At 42.1% G+C, this 24,478-nt stretch overlaps 1 protein-coding gene across 2 annotated transcripts in view; it reads left to right on the top strand.

Annotated features, from left to right (window-relative positions):
• Positions 1-1,775: 1,775 nt before the first annotated feature.
• efna5b (ephrin-A5b) overlaps positions 1,776-24,478 on the top strand; it is an 88,753-nt gene continuing 66,050 nt past the window's right edge. For both annotated transcript variants that reach the window (XM_029440009.1, XM_029440008.1), the window contains exon 1: positions 1,776-1,900. In XM_029440009.1, the coding sequence (XP_029295869.1) occupies positions 1,776-1,900 (125 nt within the window). The remainder of the gene's footprint in view (positions 1,901-24,478) is intronic.

Below are 24,478 nucleotides of genomic sequence, written 5' to 3'. Positions count from 1 at the left end.
GGCGCTGGAGCGGCGCCTTGAACCCCTTCAGTCTGCTCCCCGCAACAGGCTGCCCTGTCACATCTACCCGGAGCCCTGCATGGCCATCATCTCCCAGCATTACGCCATCACACAGAAGGATGTGAATCTCCAGCCTCTCTGTCTTCTTATAAACCTGTGGGAAGTACGTGACCATTTTGGAGTTGAATTCCTCACAATTATAGATTACAAAAATATGAATAGCATTTTTTGAAATATTGTACGGGGAGATAATTGACACTATCGTTGAATTGCTGGAATGGCCCATTTGCAACATTTTCCACGTTTCTTTATTTTATATTATCTGTCAAATTAATATAAAAAAATATATATATTATTAATTTGCCTTTTAATAACGTCCAGTCTATACTAAATGCGGGCCTCTCTCCAGTTATTAAGAAAAGCACATTTTAATTGAGTTAAATTGAACTGAGTAACTGGAGTCCATGGTCTTCTGTGCTCCGCTGCGTCCGTTTGCATGTAATTAAATAGCGCCGTGCGCACTTATCGGTCGCATCTGACAGTAGAGTTTCTAAAAGCGGTCCCAGTCCTGTGCACCTCTTCCCCCGTCCCTTTCCAGCTCTACCTCTCGGTAATTGAATAAACTCGGTTTTAGGCGGGGGAGGGGCTTGGCTTTGTTCGGTGACGCCCATTCAAATAATTTCAGACCAATGGGACTATCCCCCGCTCCGCCGTAACCAAACCCACTATCTCAGTCGGCGTCTGGAGCTGCCTGCCTTTGCCCTCACCTTCCTGCGTGTCCCGGCGTCTTAAACCCAAACACAAAAAAGAGGAAGACTACAGAGCACGCACATGGGAGAAAGCAAGATTTTTTTTAAACCTGCACGTCGCACGATGGCTTATATATGAGGACGACACTTTGGGATGCGGACATAAACACGCGTCTCCACGCAGAGAAGCGCATGAGAAAACCCAACGCTGTCCGTCCTCTCTCCGAAAGCGAGAAGGACTCCTCCCCACCTCGACCGTGACACCTCCGGTAAATCGCCGAGAAAGGATAACTGTCTTTCTTTACGCTGGAGACGAAAGACCGATACTAACATTACCATTCATCTGCCAGTGACTGACTGACTGTATGCCTTTAAAAAGTTGCATGGAGAACATGGACATCTGACGTGTGCCACACGGCGTCATTGGACACATTGGAGCCTCTCTCTCTTTTCTCCATCACATCTTGGAAAGACTAATCCCCTGCGCTTTTGGTTTGGAGTAAGAAGAAGTGTGCAGCAGTTGTCATTTGCCCCGACACAGGCTACATCCAGTAGCTCCCTGCATAAGGGGAACATTACCACACCACTGAAGACACTGCCTGTTGTGCTGCGCATTTGTGTGTGCTGATCTCACTGCTTGTGCATTAGTGGGAGACCTATTTTGTTAGCCCACCACGAATTTGTCAGAGCTGACATACTGCATGACATAAAGCCTGTGATTCATCTGGACCCTCGACCTGCATCAGAGACAACACAGTGACGCGTCGGTTTTATAACTTTACATTTCCGACAGCCTGAACAAGTGTCATCTCAAGTGTCCCGTTGAATGGTCACATTCTCGCTATTCCCGTCGCGTTTTATATGTCGTGCGCATTTGTATTTGTTTAGCATTCCCAATCTGCGCCAGCAACACACGGCCACATGTGAATGAGACTCATCACCTGTCCCGGTTGAAGCGCCCGTACAACTCGACTGACTGACTGACCGACACTGAAGAGGAATACGTGCCGAAGTTTCGCTGTAGTGATGCTGCAAATGGAAATGGTCATCTTCTTCTTCCTGGTGCTGTTGATGTGTGTATTTAGCCAGGAGCCCAGTTCCAAAGTGGTGGCCGACCGCTACGCCGTCTTCTGGAACCGGACCAACGCCAAGTAAGTGGCCTCACACTGGGAAGGTTTGACGCGGAGAGTCGGCGATGTTCCGTCTCCTCGCATCTGCATGAACCACGGGGTTTGCATGTTTGCTGGACCACATCGGTGTTTATTCTCCGCAGTGGGGGCATCATGCCAGTAGCTGTAGGTACATGCTATAGCTGAGGATAGGAAAAAGAGTGTAAAAAGGTTACTGTGCCTTATTTTAAATACGTGGCTGCTCATTACCAGCGCGTCCCCTCGAGGAAACTATAGATTAAAACCGTGCGTATAAGGCTTGGAAATTCATCGTCTGGTGTTGCACCCGCTGTCAATATTTCCCAAATGGTAATTACTGTTTAATTTGGAGTTATTCTAGCTGTAGGTTTATGTTCCGAGCTGTAAAATTATGTAAACCCTAGAGCATTATCTTGTGTTGTTTCTCTGTCCGGCGGACTCAGGCTTTACATTTATTTACACTACCCCACTGGACCCATTAACAGCAGTATCAAACTCGTCTTAACTAGGCTAAACAACTAACACTCAGTATAAATCCACAAAGTCCATTATATCTGGACACACACTAACTCACTTCAGACTATAGGTCCATTGCCTTGTTTCGGAAAACTTCACTTGTAGGCCAAACGTCTCAGACCCGTGCAGCGAGCAGGACAGTGATTCTGTGTATAGGTCTTCATCACTAACTGGCGATACTACATGTAGGCAGTTAGAACATAATGTTTCAGTCAATATTGAAAAGCTTATTCACGAAATTCAGTACAGTTGCCATAATGCAATTTATGGACATAGAGCGGTCCCAGTACACCTAAAAGTACATCAAGGAGTGCTTCATGGATATTATAAAGGAACCATGGCAGACAAATTACATAAAAAGACAAACTCGTCTTTGAGTAGGCTGAAGCCTCAGTGGAATGTTATGAGGATTTTTCTACAAACTATCATTTTAAAAATAGTTATTGATTCACTTTGTATGTGAAGAAACGTTTCCTTGGGCAACAGTTTATTTATTTTAGTTACGTTCAGAAGACAATGCAATATTTTTTTTGTGCAGCAGTTTAATGTTTGATCATTGACATTTTGAGCACACTATTGTAAATAAAATACAAAACAATGAAATTTGATCAGGTTTTTTAGGCTTTTAGAGGTCAGATAATATTATTGTTTGCTCAAATTAAACCCTAAATATTGCAAATAAATTCTGGATCATAAAACCTATTGTAGCGTAAGTTTTAAACTGTGAAAGGTTTTTTATTCCACTAAGTGTAGTGTGGAAACCATAGACTTTCCCATTTAAAACTTTTGAAAACTTTCACTCTGTGTAAAAGTGTGCAGCTTCCTCATTCTAAAATAGGCAAAGTTAGCCCAAATTAAACACATTTTACGTATTTATATTTATTTGTGCATACTTGTGAACATGAATGGTTGCTGATTCAAGTCATATCCTGACCTAATGTCAAAAAAAAAAAAAAGATGTTCAAACAGTTAATTCTTAAATAATGTTAAATGTTTTAGGAATAAAAACTGTATGCTTTTCACTTTTCATGTATATTATAAAAAGACAAGTGTGTGCACAACACACTCAGCACTGTTAGTAGTGAAGTGAGGATTTTATGTGCTGTTGACTCAGATGGGCTGCTCCAGCGAAGGTTAGCAAAGTTAAAATAAGTTTCTCAGATGTGCTACAATCCTCTAGTCAAACCCCTCTGTGCTCGGACAGACTTGAGCCCAGCTCACTGTTCAGTGTACATGTTTGTCAAAGCAGCATTTCCTACTAAGAGTCCCTCATAGAGTCAGACTGTACAGCCTTGTCCCCGGCTTATTAAGTCTAAACACTGCTGGTGGAGTTTACAAAGATCTTTCACTCAACTGCCAGCGGCACTTAGTATTTGTTAAATAAAATCCTCAGCTTAGCCTCCAAGTGTGCACAAAGCCATTAATAGCACATGCTGAATTTGTTGCACAACTATTTATATTCAGTTGGAAGTTACGGAAAACATGATTTATTGCTTGAAGCAATTAGTGGTCAGAGGTACAAACGGAGGGCTGACTGTAAGCCCTCTCCTGAAGTCGGGGCCAGTCTAGCAGGGTGCGTAGATTCTCGGCCTGATATACTGTAGACCATGACTGTTGTGGTCTAAGTCTTTACTCTGACTTACCCCGGCTGTTTATTTATAGACCGCTTTCTTCAATAGAGGCAAACACAATTTTGAGTTGAATCTAGATTTCGGCTGTTGATAGACATACTTTCATTAGACACTACATTTTTCTTTAAACAAAACAGTTTTGACTTGACTGGCCGCTCAGTTAGCTTGATGTCTTCCAGATGTGCTGACAAGTTTTCTCAGCTTCAATGAAGGAAAAAAGTGTAGTTAGGAAAAAAAAGGGAAATTTAAGTAAATCTGTTAATCTCAGATCTGACACACTGAAAGAGAGAGGAGAGAAAACAAGAACCGTGTGATCCACTTGGCTGCATGCATGCTGTGTCTTTTACTCTCTTTGCGTCCCAAGTCAAATCTTAGAAACAGATAGTTTCCTGAGCCTCATCCGTTTCTGAAGCCCTGACTTGCCCGAGGAAAGGAAACAGGTTTTCACAGAGGCTGTAATACTGCTAACACCAGTCACTCCGTTCTACGTACTCTAAATAGACTTTGTTTGACTCTCACCCCTGCAGTCCAGGAAGCCAGCAAGGTAACACAACAGCAGGGAGGAGACGGAGAGAGGGAGAGATAGCAAACATCTTTTATTGATGACTCAGTTAATAAATATCGAGTCTCTCTCTTCTTGCATTATTGTAGAAAGCTGGTGTGGCACTGCAACGCAACTTGCCAATGTCCGCCTTTGTTCTGAGGCTTCACAGTCACAACGAAAGTTCTGCTGCTCCAAGTATTTACGATGTGAACGCCCCATGCACACACACACACACAGGCACATTCGAGCCAACATTACATGTTACTTTATGATAGCAATTAATTCAAATTAATAATGTAGTTTGTCCTAAATAATATACAAATAATAATGGTCATCATTTTCTCATTCTTCTAGTTTGACTTTCTCTTTACATCCTTGCTTTGTTTGTGTCTGAACACACTCGTTGTGGGCTCTCTTTCCAGAAAAAGCTATTTATCGCCATTCAAACTGCAGCTTTCACAGACTTGAACATTTCCCTAGCTAGATAATCCATCACACTGAAGCTGTAGTTTGAGTTTAGCTTTTTTGGTTTTGCTTTGAAATTATTGTGTTCAAGTTAGATGTTTCACATCAGCGTGTGCAATACGTTATGCTCTGCATACTTACCTAATCACCTGAAATGCACAGACAGAAATTAAAACCTGTTTGTGGAAATACCAACTAAAAACCGCTTTACTTTACAAACTTTGTCACATATTTTTACTTACAATTAATTTGAAGTTTAGAACTAAACATTTGTTTTTAATTATATATTGCAAAAATGATTGGAAAAAGTGAACTAGACGACAGGGTTACTTCTGCCTTTGTCTGAGTGAATGGTAGACAAATCACACTGGTCTAGACACTATCTAGACTATCAGTTGTAATGGGGAATCTTGGATAAGGGCTTTTGTGTCTGCATTGGAACCTTTTGTCTGCAAAAATGTTTTTGCAGGTAAGAATTTCTTTTATTTGGTTTTCCAGTGGTTAGAATTCCAAGCAATTGGTAGATTAGTCTGTAATTTTATATTGGTTTACTGTATCATAATTTACGTTAGCGGTTCCACGGTTCTTTCTGCTGAGTGTTTGTCTTGTTGGTGATTGGGGTCCGGGGGAAGAGGGGATTTCCATGGTGTCTTGTTGGCTCCAGTCCACCGTTGCGTATCAAAACTCAAGCATGAGACCAGAAACTTGCTGTTTTATTTGATTGTATCTTCTCTTTTGTTCACCCTGCTCTCTCTTTAACAAATCCACACTTTCTTTTTTAGTTTTTCCTGTTTGTGGTTTAGATTTCTTTTTGATTTTCAGCTATTTTGCCCATCAAAAAGTTATTTTGAGGGACAGTTTAGTGAAGTACGGGACATCTTGAAGTTTTTATCTGTCTTGAGAGAGTCGCTTCAGCTTGAAATAACTTAAAGTACAGGGACATTTCTCTGTGGATTTTGCCCTCTTCTATCTCGCTGACTGTCTTTGCTTGTGAGTATTTATTGTAATGAGGGGACAGCCAGTGGCTCTAATGATATCTCAGCTTTAATGCCGAAGAGACGGCCCTTCCCTTCCTTTCTCCCCTCTCTGTCTTTTCTCCTTCCCCATATTCCTCCTCGCCTTTCTTCTGTGTTGCCTCTCGCTGCTCAGCGTCTCCCCGTCTCCCCGTCTCTTTCACTCTCCCTCCCTCCCTTCCTCCCTCTTTCTCTCTGTCTGTCTCCCCTTGCCGGGCACAGAAAATGAATGAATACAATTAGATATTTCGGGAGTCCCTCCACGGTTGATGGTGGAGAAAGACGCGCAGAGGTCAGGCACACTCTGAGAGGAGCTCAGGGAGAGGTCACACTCGTACGGCGAGGAATAACGAAGCGGAAAGTTGGCCTGTGAATTACAAACTAGTAACTAGAACTCTCCTTGAAGTGCAGGGTGTTATTAACGTTAACAATAACAGTCAAATGTGGTTGTGGTCATGCAAATCGCTTGATGTTATTTGTATTTTACTACATAATTTGTAGCTCAACAAACAGCCTGGAAAGCATATTTCTAACGTGCCGCCTTGTGTTATACTTTTTATGTTTTTATTCTTACAATGTACTTTAACTGGAGGCCTACGTAGAGTATTTGTATTGCTGGTATCAACGAAAACATTCCTTTGTTACCGTCATTTCTGACTCGTCTTTGTCTGTGCATATGCATGCTTTTGTGTTTTAGCGAGCATGTGTGTATGTTTGTGTGAGTGTGTGTGTGTGTGTGTGTGTGTGTGTGTGTGCATGCACATGAGCCATGAGGTCATACAGGGCTTGTTTCCTCTCTTTCAGACTCATAGATACCAGAATAATTACATCTTTCTACCATGGTCTTCTCATTACCTGTCACAGACCAGTGGGACATGAATAAGCGTCTTGTCCATCTCTGCTTGTGTGTGTGTGTGTGTGCGCGTGTGTGTGTTGTGTGTGTGTGTGTGTGTGTTGTGTGTGTGTGTGTGTGTGTGTGTGTGTGTGTGTGTATGCGTGTGCAAATGCTAACTGTACTCTAACAAAGGCACGTACGCATGGAGGTGGAAAGTTAATCCATACACCCATCTGTCTCCAACAGATATGAAAATGATATATTACAATGTTAACTTTTATTTATAATTAAAATTCTGAAAACCTTGGATTTTTTGAGTGTATGTGACCTTTGATTGCCAAAGTTGGTAGTTTTTGACCCCATGCTAGTCTTTCCTGTCCCCCTTATCGTCGCTCAGAGCTGTATTTTACGCTCTCCTCTCCTCTGCTCTGGCTCTCATTCTCTCGCTCTGTCTCTCTGTCTCAGGGCTGATTAGTTCTCGTTAATGACCCCTTGCTCTGTCATTCTTTTATGCCTGTGGCATTGGCAAGCACAAGCACCGACCGAGCTGCGGGGAGAGTGAGTGTAGGGGACACGGAGAGTCAGGCAGAGGATGTAGAAATTAAACACAGGACTTAAAGGAAAACCAGCAACCTGTAATGATGGTGTTGTTCTATTAGGTTTAAATGGTACTTTGTGTTTTCTCACCAGACCTGTAAATGCACTTTCTATTTAAATTAGATTTTTTCTACTAACTAGAAAATGAGCCCAGCAGGCAGTAGTCAATGCTTAGTCAATGTGCTTGGCAGAGCAGCTGTTCTTCAGCGCGCAGTGGAAGAGGGGGAGGACTCTTGGCCGTGACCCTTGTGGAGGTGCTATGCGGCGGACAGAAGCAGCCCTGTCGCCGGGGGTGCCTGGTGGTCAGGCTGTAGTCTTGGATATGCTAATCCGACTGAAGTAAAGGCAGTCTACAACTGGATAGAAAAAGACATTACCAATATTTATTATTTGTGTTGTGTGTATATATATATATATATATATATATATATATATATACAGTACATACATATATTATTGGTTTATTATATTTACACTTTTATTTATTAATTCATTATGAAAATATAATTCTTTCAAAAGAGGTAGATTATAAATTTGTATTTCTAAATAATAAATACTTTTGAAAAGATGACTTTTGCTTACTTTTAATCAATGAATGCACTTTTATGACCTTCATCTTGGGATTGATTTATCCGAACACAACCTCAGAAAACCTGTGTTTGTTCATGATTAGATAAATGTTACTTATAGCCTGACTAAGGTTAATGGAGTTGAATGGTACTAAGAGCCTTAAAAATACCACCATCAAGTTAAATGTTTGGTTATCCACCAACGAACGGACGGGTACTCTTAAACTGGCAAGAATGGACCATGTTGAATGGCAGCTTCACTTTAGTTGCACATGTTTCCCTCCCTTGCCTGGGGAACCAGATTTTAATGTCCAGGTTTTTGTTTTCAGAGTAATCACTCCAAGGTCAGATGGAGTGCTGAAACACTGCTATCAGCTGAGCGATCTGTCTTTTAGCCCTCATTCAACCCGTGGCTTTCATGGGAAGGCTCTGTTTAACTCTACTTGGAAACAATAAAAGCATTAACCAGCATATGCAACACCCACACACACACACATGTGCAATTCTCTATGCAAGACTTATATAAATATAAAAATAATGTTTCCATTTTTTTCTCGTTGGTTGCTACTAGATGCATGTGTTTGTTTATTCAGCGGCTAATCTTTTTTTCTATCCCTGCTTTCACTGTCTCAGTTTCACTTACAATTCAAAGTTGTGGAAATTTATTTTCCCCAACTGTTTCTTTATTTTTCCTAAAGTTACTTTGAGCAGCTGTGGGAACAGATCTGGCAGTCAGTTGTTGTATTTTTACTGTGAGTATATTTGTAGTTGATATAAACAGTGTAGACAGAGAAAGAGAAAAAAAACTATTTTGTTGTTGGGTTAAAAGGTTTTCATATCAGTAAAGTTTCATTTTGAAGGACAAGGAAGAAGTGATTAACAAGAATACAGGATGGCTTCAGCTCCAATAAGGGTTGAAACGCCAGTCCAGGAATCTCGCTATTGTGTCTTATCAGTCCTCGTTCGTGGCTGAAAATGGCGCTACCATATCCTTCTTCATTCTCGTTCCCTGCTCTCCTCTGTAAGATGGAGGCTTAGAAGCAGCTGTTACTGTAGTAACGCTTAGTTGATCTATCACCCCTGACCAGAAAGGGGCGCTACTGAGAGAGGTCTGATACCCTCTTGTGCCCTCGGCTCTCAGCCTAAAGCATTTCAAGTGTACAGTTGGGAGTGAAAGCGACATACATTTGCTTGATTTAAACCAGCTCTTTCTGCTTTGGTTGATTTGACCTCGTTAAACTTATTTACTGTCAAAGTCATATTATATTTACAGGAACTACACCAGCATGTAAAGGCCAAGTTCGACGGGTTTCAAAAATGTTTTTCTCTTACCGTCACCGTTCACTATTCAACTGGAAAATGTGACGGGAACGATTGAGACTGTTCGGTTTTTGCCAGACACATTTTCCACAGATAATTCCTTTCATGGTAGGCTGGCTTCGGACCTTACACTGCCATTTTCCTTATTTAACTTGGGGGGCTGCGGGGGAGTGACTGGATGTTTTTCTAGCTGGGCAGCAGGGTGGAGAATAGATCCCAGAAGAGAACACATCTCCAGCTTGTGAATAAAGACCTAATTGACGGGTTGTAGCCAGTTGTAAATGACTCATGAGGAAAAACACAGAGGGACTGTACAGTTGTGTGGTATGCTTTGGAATTGAGACAATGGACTTGGTTTATTTCCAAACTTTTATATCCCCAAATATGATTTTAAGAAGTCATAAAGTGCTACAGATGGTGTTATCACCTTCTCACCTGTATTTGGTGAGTATCCTTGGATGGCCTATACGGCTTCTCGGGTTTGATGTTTCTTTGTTTGCGTTGGCAAAGTCATGAAAAGGTGAAAGGACTAATTGATCCCCTGGTCTTGATTTTAATTTGAACACCTCTTTGTAAAGTTCCCACTGCGGCTACAATTTTCCACTGACAAATATAAATAAACAAACAATGTCGCTTTCACTTTGTTCAGTCTACCGTTGCGGCGAGACGTGCCAATAATAAGCTAGCTGCATTAGCCTGTTTGAATTGACAGTAGAGAAAATACTAGCAGCCAATCCCCCCCCCCCCCCCCCCCCGCCCCCCCAATGCTGGGCCGTGAGACTGAAAGGCGGCCATTGTTCTGCTCTCTCTGTCCACTCCACATAGCCAGGACTGAAAGTAATGCACGCGCTTTAAACGGAGAGAGAAAAAAAGGGAGGCCAAAGGAGAGGAGTGAGGGAGAATGGTGTGAATGGCTCGGGGAAAGGGAGAGTGCACAGCTGAAGTTGTAGTATGCTTCGGACAGAAAGAGGGAGGAGAGGAGGAGTATAATGTGAGCGCCAGACACAAGGGGAGAGGCATGTAGTCGCCAAGAGTGACACAGTGTGTGAGAAGAAGAGGTGGCAGTTTCCCTCATTTCCAACTAGCCTTATCCATCCTCTCTCATCTGCCTCGCTCTGCACCATCCAGCTCATCAACCCCCTCCCCTCCTTGTCTGTCCTTGCCAAGGTTTAAAGATGCGTGTGGCTTGCTGACTCTCTGTCTGTCTCTCCGTGTCCCTGGTGGGGACCGTGGTTGGTAGGTTGGTGGTGGTTCTCCAGGGGACGGACTCTGGGTCTTCACCCTGAGGAGATGTCGTCTTTGCGGTCCGGGTTTAGTGACACAGGGGCTATTTTTTACAGAGACAGGATTAAGCCCGCTCAGGTTTAGACCCTTGCTTTGTTTCCTCTGACACTGAAGACTCCCACACACAGGGCTCTGTTTACTTGGGGGCTGGTGCTGTGGTACTAAGTTGCATCTTGGTCTTAACTACTGTGACACATGGCACACTGTGCCCTTGAAAGTGCATTTTCCACTGAAATGCATGTATCACAGTCGGAACGACAGGGTGCGTGTAATGTAGCGGCTTAATGGAGGGTTTCATTCCAAAATGCTATATATCTGCTGCAGAGACAATTGGTGCAATAAGAATGAGCTGTTTTTGTCCTCAGCAGTAGATCTACTTTGCAAGCGAAGGTCATAAAATGATGGATCCCTTTCATTGTGATGAATAATGGGTATAAATATGCATGATTGTAATTCAGATAGTGGATATCTCATTTTGTAACAAATGTCTATTTAATTTTCTTTAACTCAGCTTGTCTCTCTAGTTGCATCAGTTTGAAGGCTTACTGTCTAATAAGGCTAAGTGGGATTTTGACCAAAAATGCAGAATTCCAATTAGTTCTTAAATCTATCGCACTGTATATTAAAAAAGTCTCATTTAAAAATGTAAAATCAGCTAAACTGAACTTCAATGACAGCTTTGGCAGGACAAGCTCCTTTTCAGATCTACTTTCCTGGATTACATTACATTACAACTCTGGGTTAAGTACCTTGCATCCTGGTATTGAACTCCCGACCTAGAGTTTTGTTTGGAACCACTAGACCACTATTGCCATCACCACCCTAACAGGATCCAACAGATACTTGTCTGATCTGAGCTCTAAGAAGAGTCTAGAATCAAGCAGATAATGAATCATGTTTAAAAATGTATAACACAGAACTGAATCTGACGTCTTCAGATGAATCTGGGTTTGATGTTAAGACAAGCGAGTGTTTTAAGTTTGTGTGCCTACATGTGGGCATGTCTGTGTGTTTGCCGGCACTTCATGCACATACTGTGTGTAGTTATTCATGCGCAATAGTAAGTGTATGTGTGCGTGCGTGGTTATCCTGAGCCGACCTCATCATCGATGCCCGCTTTAATGAAGCAGCAGAAACACACACCCGTTACTATAGCAGAGCATAGCACTATTCTTGACCCAATTCTCTGAGCCTGTTCCTCCGAGAGCTGCTTGATAGTTTTCCCATTTTGTGAAGTGGCCTTGTGTGTTTGCGTACGTGAGCATCTCGGTCTTTGTTTATGTGCGGTGGTTGGTATTCCTGTGTCCAACTGTACCAAGTGTGTATGTTTTCCCCTGAAGGGAAGACGATTGATCCCCGGAATGTGTGATAAATCCCATCTTCACCCTCTCCTCTCATCTGAGTCCAGCTTTGACTGGTCTGGCTTACTCCAAACATTATCCCACAAAACCAAATATGACACCCTAAAGAACATAGACCGACAGACATAAACACACACACACACACACACACACACACACACACACACACACACACACACACACACACACACACACCTCACTCTGGTTTGGAAGGGCAGTTCATTATTTCTTTAGTGAGGTTCAAGTTGCAGGAGATGTGGTATTTATTCTGCTTGTTTATTTTCTTCCTCTAAATCACCAAGCAGCGAGCCACGGAGTGCAGCAGCCTTTGAACCGCAGCCTATCCCATGACTGCAGCCCTGGGTATTAACCCAGAGCCACTGAGAGGCTTAAAAAGCCATCAGCTCATTGTCCGGAGACACAAAAACCCCCTTCCTCTAAAATCCCCCCCATCCTTCTCTTCTTTTTTCCTCCTTCCATCCTTTCTTTAGAATGCCTTGAGCTGGCCTCTGCTGGCATTCATATTAATCAGTTTTAAGGGTCTAATGAGATAAGTGAGACTTAAGGGGAGTCCCCAAAGTGGCCTAAGCCCTCCGGATAAACAGAGGTGATGAGCGCTGCCTATGGCTACATCCTCAGTAGTGTTTTTTTGTCCTAGCATAGTCATGCATACAAAACTTTTTCTCGTCCTTAATCTCACTGTTGAGCTTTGGAAACCAAAACATCACTTAACTAGATTTATTAAGAAGGATATGATCACCTTGACTCGTAAATGGCAAGGTGATGAAATGGTTCCATGATTTCGGTTTGGTTCTGGGTTTATCAGCATGTTGAGAAGCTAGAGCATCTGTGCATTTGACCAACATCAGGTCTTTTCCTTGATGACTCCCTCCTTTGTCCTAATCCCCCCCCACCCCCGCCACCAGCTCCTGCCCTCTGTTCCTCACCCCGGCAAGTATGCCTCGAATATAGGCCAGTTGGTTTTCTCCCGCTCTTTTGCTCTTCTTGCCATTATGTCCTCTTTCTTTTTCCCGTCCTCCCTCCCTCCCTCCCTCCCTCCCTCTCTCCTGTCTCTGGGATTACCAGATCTTTAACTGTACTGTCCATATCCTTGGCTCTGGGGGTCCTGTTGAGGTGACACAGCATGCCCACTGTCAGCATTAGGGTCAATGTTGTGGCTGCAGCAATTGACTGACAGTCTCCTACAATCTTTTTCTCATTCCTCCTGTTTTTTAGTTTTTTAATGTTTTTTTTCTTTTAATCTTTTTTGAAAACATTCACCACCCTAACCCCCTCCCCATTGTTACTTAAGATCTCACCTCCAACACAGAGAAATAAGAGCTATGGTGTTTGTGTGATGAAACATGGCGGCCACACCAAGAAAAATTCAAATGTGGCACCAGCCAGACACAAATAGATCAATATGGCAGCAATGGTTGAATCAGTTTTAATATGAAATGTTTAAAATCTAAGACATTTAACATTTGGAAAGCTACTTAGCAAGGATAACCTTCATTGGCAAATTAAATAATCTATAAACTGCCCATAATTCAAAAGGTGTATATATCAGGGGTTAGTTAAGACAAACTTTTAAGAATACCAGTTTTTTCAAATTTACAATTGATTAAATTAAAAAAGTAAGAATACAAATTGTTTTTACATCCCTGCTTAAGAGAAAACATAAAAGTGTAGTTTTCCTGCACATTTGGCCTCTTGTGAAACTGAGTGTCTGGTTTAACTATATCAGTAGAACTACTGGAGTAGCTGAGAGGCGGGACAAGTCCTCAGAGAGTTCAGTTTCACCTGCTGTTCTATTCCTCGGCTGCAGGACTCCACGACCGGAGACATTCCAGCCAGGATTAGAGCGTGCATGGCAAACGGAAGCACAAATAAGAGGAAGTGAAGGGGCTTTTTCTCAGAAATTACATAGCATTTGGCCTGGCTGGCCTTTTGACATTTTTAAAACATTTTGTGCACAATTCCCTTTTGTAAAAGGGAATCATGTTTCCTACAAGCATTTTGCCGTTGAAGCGCAATTCAAAAAGTTTAATTACACACACATTTAGGAGAAAAAAGTTTTATTACATTAATTTATAATTTAAAATAAATGTAAAAATGTTTAGTACGTAAAAACTGAATTAAAAGAAGTAGCAGCTGCTGTTATAAAATGTAATTATCGTGTACAGAGAAATTCTTGAAATTGTGTTACTTTTTTGTATGTTTTTGTATGTCGGTTAACAAAATCACATTGACAGTAAAATGCTATCCAATACAGTTTTTATAATATACACACCACCATTTTTTTTATCCCTATGTATTTAAAAATAGATTTAAAAAATATATATAATAATAATAATAATCTCTCAATCTTTTCTTCAAATAGATATTCATTGATATATATTTTCTCCCAATCAATTTAAATGGATTTGAAAGTTTCCACAATTTTGGTTTAGCTTTAGATAATGCAAATTTTCCTTCTGTTGATTATACCTTTTTATGGAAAAGCCGGACAATTTGCAGATGTTTAAGTGGTATTTTTCATGAGGTACAGAGTTGAAATAGATTATTAGCCTGTGGGAAAAGAGATGCATCGTATTTCTTGTATTGGATTAGAGTGCGTGCCTGGCTGTGGGTGAAGTGATGAAATATTCATTACTGTTTGTGATTTCTAAGAAGAGTAGCACTTGCAAACCTTTGCACGCACTTTTATGAAAAATGAAATTCAAGGTAGACATATTTTGAGCATGAATGTGATGGAAGGCCTAATTGCCCGATTCGTATAACCTGAACCCAAAAACAATTCATGACTCTGCGGGAATTTGTTCTTTCAGTCGGCTCTCCGGATTTCTTTTTGTTAATATTTTCCCTTTCATACTTTCCATAAGTTCTTCAAATAGATGAATAAGAAATTGTTCTGGAATCCCAGTTTTCTTGTTAACAGATAGACAGGTGTCAGTCGCCAGGCCCTTGACAGTGTCATACTTGTGACATCAGGTTCACGGCCGCATTAATAATGCAGTGCAGCCATATTTTTTATGTGCTCTCCAGCTCTCCATCCTCTTCTTTCTCTGGGCTGTAGAGAGCTGTCCTTACATTAAGACCAGGTCAGATTGCGTCTGCCGTCTTACATTAGCAGCAAAGCCTTCCTGCCTGTATCACTGTTAAGAGGAACATGGCACGAAGATGGCTGAATTATTCACACTCATAATCGGCCTTTATGTCCTGCTGCCAAGCCTGGCCCTACTGTTATTCTAGTGCATAATTGATAGTGCTCAGAAGTGGAAAAGTTAGAATAGCAGAAGTAATGCAAAGCGAAAGTGTAGTCAGGCAGCACAAGAAGGGAAGAGGGGGATTGGTGGGGATAGTGAGGGGGTTAGAGGGATGGAGGTGGGCCCCTATAGGAGTTTTTACACCGAGCTTGTGTTAGCCTTTACGGGGCTTAGGTCCAGCTAGCGTGAGGATCGCGTGTGTAGGCCAGCCAGACTAGTCTAGGGGGGGAGAGGAGAGGGGGATAAGAGTGGGATAAGAGGGGGATGAAAGGAGGTGGGAGGGAGAATAGATGGGGATCCAGAGTAACAAGGCCTGACGCTGAGCCGGCCCAGAATGTGGTCTGTTTCTCCCCCAAAGTTACTCTGAGGCTCCACTGTGGGTAACTATATATTTTGAAATGGCCTTTTTTTTTGATTTTGGAATAAAAAAGTATTTTTTTCTGTCTTTTTAAAATGATTGTGGAGGAGTAATCACAACTGCTCTGTTATCTGCACAATTTATACTCACGGGTTTGGTTTTCCTTTGGACCTAATCCAGCAAGTTCTTTTCATTACCTGCTTGCACAGGCAGGTAAGAGAGGCATAGACATCACATTACAACCATATGATACACCGATCAATAAACAGCAGCCTCCAGAGGAGAGCAGTGATTGGCTCTGTTCCAATAGTAAAGAGAGCCCATCTATTGGGAAATTGAGTGAGACAACCGTTTGAATATGTTTCAAGACAATACTCCACTCTTGGAAATAGAAAAAAAAGCTGTCTGTTCCATATTTTATTTAAAGTGACCTGCCATTGCATATCTTCATCTTTACCTAATTCCTCAACGGATTTATTCCTTTATTATTTTCTAGAGTTAGATATTTATATGGTTTGATATTTCTGTCACAAATAATTTTTATTCTGCTTCCTCCCATTTATGTGAGCTCCCCCAATTGAAAGGAACACCCTTCCATGGACGTTTAAATGTCTCAGGTGAAGGTGTTAACACAGCCCCAGGTGTAGCCTATTTAACACCTCTCTGACCCTTAACAAAGCCTTACTAACTGCTGCCTAGCTCTGCCTTTTGTGTTCCATAACAAAGCCCTTTAGCTTCTAATAACACCACAGCACTGCCAGTGTCAAGAGAAACCTGAGATAAGGTTCACATCAGAGAGTTGGTGGGAACTGTTTAATCCGCTTCTCGAAACCAAACCAACACACAACAGGCAGGGATCATGTTTGGCAAAGTGGCCTGCTTTGATGGAGGGATCGGATGGTGTGAGTAGGAGGAATGGGGATGACGGAAAAAAGAAAGGCGGCTGAATGCCGGTAGTCTTTTTACGGAGCTGTGAAAGAGAACATCTGGAGAATAATACAGGGAGTTGTACACAGTGTGCGCTAATGCTAACTCACGCCTGTACGCACACGCACACGCACACGCACACGCTCACGCACACACTAATAGTATCTATCACAGCAGTGTTACATGCTGTTCTTTAAATTATCTTTTTCTGATAAATTCAGCAATTTCTCCTTTAATCACAACAAAAGTAAATTATTTGCTCAATTACTTCAGCTTTTACATGTATGCAAATATATTGAACGCGCCCAGTCACACATTTTAATATACACAAATTAATAACTAGTGGAAATTGAAAGGGGTATGATTCTCTTGTATTTTCTAAAATGAGGACTGATACACTTTAGTAGTAGTGCCAAACACGCCGTTATCATTTAAAACGAAGGCTCTACATCCAAGCTATATTTATTTTGGGTCAACATCACTTTTGCAATATATTAGAAAGTATCTTTCACTAGCGTCGCTACAATGTGGCCATAAAACCGTCAAGTGGAAACATTAGCAGCGATATGTCTCAGAAACTCATAAAACCAATTTACGAGTGCACTTAAGGCCCATACACCTACTGGAGCCATTCTATAAAGATGCAGACAGAGATTGCACCAAACTCTCGCCAATTACCCACATTTAAAAGTAATAAATGTGGATCGATAAGTGATAGAGGGCCCGTTAATTGTGGACTTACCCAGTTATTTCCAATTGAGACTCTCCTTTTCAAACTAAAATTGCAGCATTTACAAGTTTACTATTGATTTGTTTTATTGTTTTCTTCCTACAGGCTAAATGCTGCATTGAGCTGTTTTTGCAGTAGTCCTCTAGAATGAACGTTTTTATCTTTTGTAGTATTTAAATTCTTAAGAGACTCGCCTTTGTCTTATTAAAAGAGAACGCTTGTTATTGCAATTATTCTTTTTTATTTGCAACTAATTTGTTTTTAGATATCCCAAATGAGAAAATTATTTTGAATTAAAGGAAATGTCAATAATCAACACAAACCTAAGTAAACAACGTTGCTTCTCTGGTGCATGGAAATAGTGGCGGCCCCCTGTGAAATACATTCTTGTTCATCCAGCAGTACGACACGAGAATAGGCCAGTATGCCTAGTTGAGCTCATATTCGTATTCATTTACAGCTTGGCTCAGCGTGCCAGTGCTGAAATGCTATTGGCACTTGCAGGTATGGATTAGACCCCTTACTGTCTCACTGTGAAGTTAATTGAGGGAATCCTCCTACCACAGTCGACTGGGACTGTCTGCGATCTGCATGCAGACTCCGCTTACAAAGCACTACAGTTTCACTTTTAATTTCGGTTGACGTTTTCTGATGCAAAACTGATGAGACTGCATCCGATAAATCATTTCTCTGTGACCTTTTACACGCTCCGTCTGAAATAAGCCCTCCTCATCACACCCCCAGCCCCCCATCTCGATTAATGTAATGTCATTAATATGATATAATGGCTAATTACGGTGTCACTAATTAGGCTGTACAGCAGTTAGATGTGTCATCTTCCTATTCTACCATAAATTGCTTCACTAATGGTTTGCTTTTGCATATTTACATGTAACAATTGCAATTATTATATATGGCTTTATGTATCAACACACAGCAGCGATGCAATAAAAATGTATTTCTTCCCTTGTAATACTGTGATGAAGAATGTTCTAGACCTAATTAGTGTATTATCAAGAAAAAATCAGGAAATGCCAATGCTAATGCGCACGGATGGCATTTAGTTTAAATACCCACATGGCTGATTGGAGGATGAGCTACTGTATTTCTGATACATTTGTCTGAACATGTGTTATTTATGTGCAGTTTTCTTCTTCACAAACAGCTAATTAATTAAATGTCACAGCGAAGCTCAGATTAGCCATATGTTTATTTGCTCACAGAGCATATTGTGATGTATGAGAATTTGAGAAAATGCAATTGATTTATGGCTGATGTGGTATTATTTGCTTGTCGTGACTTATCATTATGGATTTATGTGTAAACATTTCCATTATTAGTTTTTTTTTTTTTTTTATCTCAGACGTAATTCAAAAAGAATTGTGCCCTTGAAAGCCATAGAGAAAACATTACTTTTGTACATACTGATCTCTTAGTGGAATTGTACTTTGTGTCTGTTGTGCAAATGTTTAACTTTCACATATCTGGACACAGAATAATTCCTCTCCTTCTGGCTTTGTTTTTTCTGTGTCTCTATTGGTCTTTTAATTGTGAATTTTTCCAGTGTTTTACAGCCTAGTAATGATTTTATAGCAGGCTGTTTTATACCGGTGTCCAAACCTGCAGCCTGGGGGAGATTTAGTGTGTTGCCGCTGTTGGGTAGTGAGCTCTAATTGGAAGGTCAGGGGGACGTGTTTCAGAGTAGCAGGAGATCACCCGCGTACTGCAGATTTAAAGGTTATCCAAACCCACCCGCAGACATAAAGATGTAATTTTCCTGTTATTATATTAGCCATCTGGATAGAGAATATTGCATTACAACCTGTTTTAAAAGTTGAATTTTAAAATCGGCTAAAATTGGTTTAATGCATCATTTAGATTATACCGTATAAACTATTTGCCCTTTCAAAAAAGAGTGAAGAGGCAAATATGCCCATGTCATTACACGATTTGTATTAAATAAGATGACACTATATATGCTGTATTATCATGTACAAAGGGTATTTTAGTTTGATAGGGACATACTGTGCTATTTTGAAAATTTTTGACGCAAGTGGAATAGTGCTCTTGGTCGCTTTGACACCAAGAAGATTTTTTCCATCCAGCCATGGCGTCTCTCTTAAGAACAGCTGCCTCTGGTCCTGCATGGCATGCCAGAAGTTAACCACACTGTAGGCTTGGCTGGAAGGCTGAGACGTCTGTGTGCTTGACTCTCTGTGTGTCTGAGGGGCTCCATTTCTGCATTTCGTGCCACATTTCGTGTCTATCGCCAGCCCTTCTCTCACGCTTGCCTGGTCCTGTGTCGTTGATGGGGTTTGGGTGGAGGGTGGAGTGAGGAGGGCGTGCGGAGGAGGAGGAGAAGGAGGAGAAGGAGGAGGGTGGCGGCTGGTAGATAAGTGGTCGATGTCTGGTTTATGCTGTCGATGTAGGCTGGGGTAGGCTGGGTCACGTGATGGGCCCACAAAAAGATCTCCCTGGGTGATTCTTGGCACGCAATGTTTTGAACTCTACACACAGCTTGTAGACAGGCTCCTACTGTACACACACACACACACACACACGCACACACGTACACACGCACACACTTGAGACGTGCATCTGTGAGCCGTGTTGTGCATTTTGTGCACCTATCTGTATCCGTGTCTATTGGTGTGTGTGTTGCTGTGTGTTTTCCACCTGTGTGTATGCGTGTGCATCCAAAGCTCAGGGCCTTTTCCACCCACCCTTAGCAATACAGTTATTGACAACAGAAGAAGAGGTGAAGGTTCTGCAGACAAAGAGGCAGAATGTGCTGACCAGAGCATTCAGCGACAAAAGGAGCGAGGTGTGTGGGCTGAGGCAAGGGTGCAGAGAAAGTAGATATACCATAAACAGCCTGGCTTGCTGACCAACACTCTCTCTCTATTTTATTTCTTCCCTTTTTCTCCTATTTTCTCTCTCTTCTGTTTCTTTTTCTCTCCTCTTTTTCCGTCTGCCATTAAAGCAAGGAGAATTGATTTTCTCATCCTCCCCCCCTTTGTTTTATTTAATACCCCTCTGCCATTGCTTACCCCTCACAGCACCAAATCAATACAGTATCTGCATGTACATTGGGATAAAATACAAGCGCACACTATAACAGTGTCAAAGCGGGGGTCGGCTATTCTTAAGCTAGAGTCCTCTTGTTCTTCATCCATTTCCCCTGCCTTTACTGCCTATTGTGCACTCTTATTGTCCCTGTGTCTTTCCTCATCCCTCCTCTTCTTGTCTATCCACTTTCTACACCCACCTTGATTATTTCATTTGGTTTATGTGCCTCCTCTCCTTCCTCACTACCTCCCTCTCAGAGATATAATACAGAAGGGTTAGAAAATGAAGAGACTGAAAATGCATTTACAGTGCCCCTGTTTTCCTCCTCCTCTGCCTTGGAATGGCTTGTAATGAGAATCTGAATGCCTGTATGTGGGTGTGCTGTATGTGTGTGTAAGTAATGAGAGTGATATCGGTTCTTATGGGGTCAGTAAGAGCGAACAGGCACGACAGCAGGACACTCACCATTATAACCCCATACCCTGTCTTGATATTGTGCGTGAATATAAGTGCATGTGCATTTCAGAGTGTGTGTGTGTGTGTGTGTGTGTGTGTGTGTGTGTGTGTGTGTGTGTGTGTGTGTAGGTGTGTGTAGGTTACACTATATATGCAGAGCTGAAAGCAGTCCTCTCCGCTTTAACCTTCTCTTTGTCCCCAGTCAAGCTATATCCTGAGAGAAAGCAGAACCCGGCGAGCACATGTAGGTCCAAACAAAACACAGAGCCTTTACAGTAAAGCAGTCATGGAGAAGGACACAGTGGGAAACACACTGACACCGTTTCTCCATCCCTGTGTCTCTTTCTCTCTGACTTGACTACTTGACTGTATTCAGCGATTCTGTAGAGCAGCGTTGAGAGCTGTCAGACCCAGTGTTGAGCTCCCATGCTGTGCTTGCTGTTTCCCCAAGCTCCCCTCTCTGATGACAAATGACCTGTGTCTCTAGATCAGACACTGGGAGCTGCTGTGGGGGCGGGGTGAGGGAGGGTTTAATAGTGTAAAGTGCCCGGTTATATGGACTGAATTTAAAAAAGGTACTAGTGGAAGGTGGTATAGAAAAAAAGGTGAGACACAGAGAGATAGAATGACCCATATCTGAGAGATTTGAAGCGACGTGAACCTCATCACCTTTCTGTTCATTGAGTCACCTTTACTTTGTCATACAAAATATAATGCGTGTTTTTGCATGAATCATGGAGTTAAAGCATGAGTGTGATGTCAGGTGAACAGGCATTTAGTTACAGCGCTTGGTGCACAGTACACACAATTAAATAGACACACCTATTGGACACAATGAAGCTCATCATAGCACAGTGCTTAGAGAACATTCCCGGTATATTGAATGCACTATTGCAATTTCTACAGAGTCCTTTGGCTAAACAAAGAACACAATGGGTTCCCGTCAGACATTTGGCTCAAGGAAAAATAACTTCAAAATTGTCAGGGTGGCATTGCAGAGTAATTTAGGCCCATTAGAATAGCAGCTGATTGGAGATGCTATTATTTCTGTGTATTACTGAGTAAATGGCCTCTGATTCACTGCTTGTCACAGGACAGGAAAGCCCAAGGGGGGCCGGTGTGACTAACAGTTCCTCTTTGTTCACACCAAGGTTTTCATCAGGCCTTCAAGCCCTCCATTTTCTAAACAAAAATGCCTAATTCATCCCACATGGTTCCTTCTCTCATTTCTTCCCTTTTTTAAAATACATTTTCATATTCATGCACACACATCACAGATTATACCTGCGCACACACCCACAGCCCGAGCAATCGTGTACGTGTACAAACACAGACAAAGGCACACATTTACATGCGTACGCGAGCACACACCTTCACCCTCGGCTCCTGCTTGGCTGTACCTTGCCCAGTCAGTCAGTCAATGTTGGATCTTGCTGATTCAGACAGCTGTCACAGCAGCATCAGCACTGGGGGCGATGCCAGACAGACACCATGCAAAGCCACGTAGACATTGTGTGTGTGTGTGTGTGTGTGTGTGTGTGTGTGTGTATGTGTGTGTGTGTGTGTGTGTGTGTGTGTGTGTGTGTGTGTGTGTGTGTGTGTTGGGGGGATGTGTGCATATGTGTCTGAGCATGCATCAGTGGTTTAGGGTAATTCACTTTATACTGTATGCAACCAAAATGTATGCTGTAATTGCATTCTCTATATTATTTCTCAAAGGGGGACAGGGTGGCCTTGCGGTTAGAGAGGTGGTGCCATAAATGAGAAGTCGCAGATTTGACAGCCAGTGTTAAGCGTTGAGTGCTCTTGATGTTGAACCCTCACTTGCTCATTCATGGTCATTTGGCCCAGATAAAATGTGTCAGCTAAAAGGTCTTATTTTGTGACGGATTGGATATGACAAAAAGGTTTTTTAGTGATTTTGATTCGGATGAAAAATCACGTCCAAAATGAACTCTGTGGAAAAGTGAATTAACCTCCAACTCAAAGGGTCAGTTCACCCAATTTACAAAAAACCCACATTTTCTTACTTAGTAACCGGAACATGTATTGTTGAATGTCTCAGAAATAGAAATCTAAAAGTGCATGGCTACATACCATAGAGGTAAATGAGAAAACATTTTTATTTTGGTTGAACTCCATGTCCATATATTCATACTGTACATTAATAAGTAAGTGAAGTACCGAATGTATATACATATCATTCTGTGTTTTCACATGTTTGAATACATGAATCATGTGTGTGTGTGTTGTTCTTTTTAGAGAGCAAGTCCATTGGTGGTTGATGACTGTGTGAGCACCACTTAGGGTCCTTAGCTCCTGCTGTGCCCTAAGGGGGGTGCCCTCCATAGATTAGACACCATCTGTTGGTTGGCACTTGGCAAACACACACATCTTCTGTACACACAAACTCATAGACAACCTTACACACATCAGTTGCACTGTTCAACATTTTTACTCATTTTATTGATCCTAAACTTTGTTGTTCTTCATCCCTGTAGCCAGCATTTATGGCATCCTTTTAGTGTTGTCCCATACTGTACTTTTCTTTCACTTCCTCGCGTCCTTTATCCTCAACTCTTGCTTTCCTTCCTCCCTAAAATCTCCCCTCCATACCCTCCCTCCTGTCTGGTGGGAGTGTTTGGGTGTGAAAGACTGTCATTAAAGAGATGCCCTCTCTCCTGCTGGGAGTAATCATCTATGAAAGAGGACACATTAATGTTGCCAAAGCTAACACTGTTTTCTCTGTGCAGTGTGTGTGTGTCGCTGTCTGAGTGGCCCATGATGCCAACATGGCCCACTTTGTTTCCCCCAGCACCCCCTCCTCACACACTCACCAAATTCTCCCTCAAGGTCAGTGTGTGTGTGTGTGTGTGTGTGTGTGTGTGTGTGTGTGTGTGTGTGTGTGTGTCTAGATCTCTGTTGCTGATCCCATGACTCTTGCTTTCTTGTACCTTTATGAATGGGGCTCATTCTCTGCTGAATCACAGGCATATTTTTCAAATCCTATTTTTGAAATTGGCATATAATCCGCAGACCAATTTCACAGGAATTGATGCTGAACTTAAATAAATGTGGGTATACTTGGGTGTACTTGGAGTGTGCTTATGTCAACAGTGTGTGTGTGTGTGTGTGTGTGTGTGTGTGTGTTTTGAAAGTGTGTCCTGGCAAAAGCACTATTTTTGTGTCAGCAATGTTTGTGTTTGGCAGGTATGTGTGTGGCATCTCTGTGTTTCATCCTGCCTCCTGGGGTTCAATGCTCTCTGGCTATTCTGAAGGTCAGAGATGACACCGTGGGAGAGGGGTCAGTCATCACTGCCACCCCTCCATCTCCTCTTCTCTCCATCTCTCCATCTCTCCTTTCATGTATTCTCATCTCTCTCTTGTGTGGCTCTTGGTATGTGGACTTTATTAAATTTTCCTCCGGGTGGGTGACGGAGAAGACAGGAGGGGATCAGGGGAGTCATCCCCTCTTTGCTGCTTTCATCTGTCTCTCCTCTTTCATTCTTGCAAGGGGACTGTGGTCGTAGGGTCCACACGGTGAAAAGGTAGCCCAGGAACCTCTGCCCTCTTTGGGCACTGTGCTTCAGGACAGCTCCCTGATTCCATCTGGAGGTCAGCAAGTGGAAAAGAGATA

Source organism: Cottoperca gobio, chromosome 9 (genome assembly GCF_900634415.1).
Source record: "Cottoperca gobio chromosome 9, fCotGob3.1, whole genome shotgun sequence".
In the NCBI taxonomy this organism is placed as follows: domain Eukaryota; kingdom Metazoa; phylum Chordata; class Actinopteri; order Perciformes; family Bovichtidae; genus Cottoperca; species Cottoperca gobio.
The sequence above is the reverse complement of the archived record's forward strand: the minus strand, read 5'-3'. Positions and strand labels throughout refer to the sequence as shown.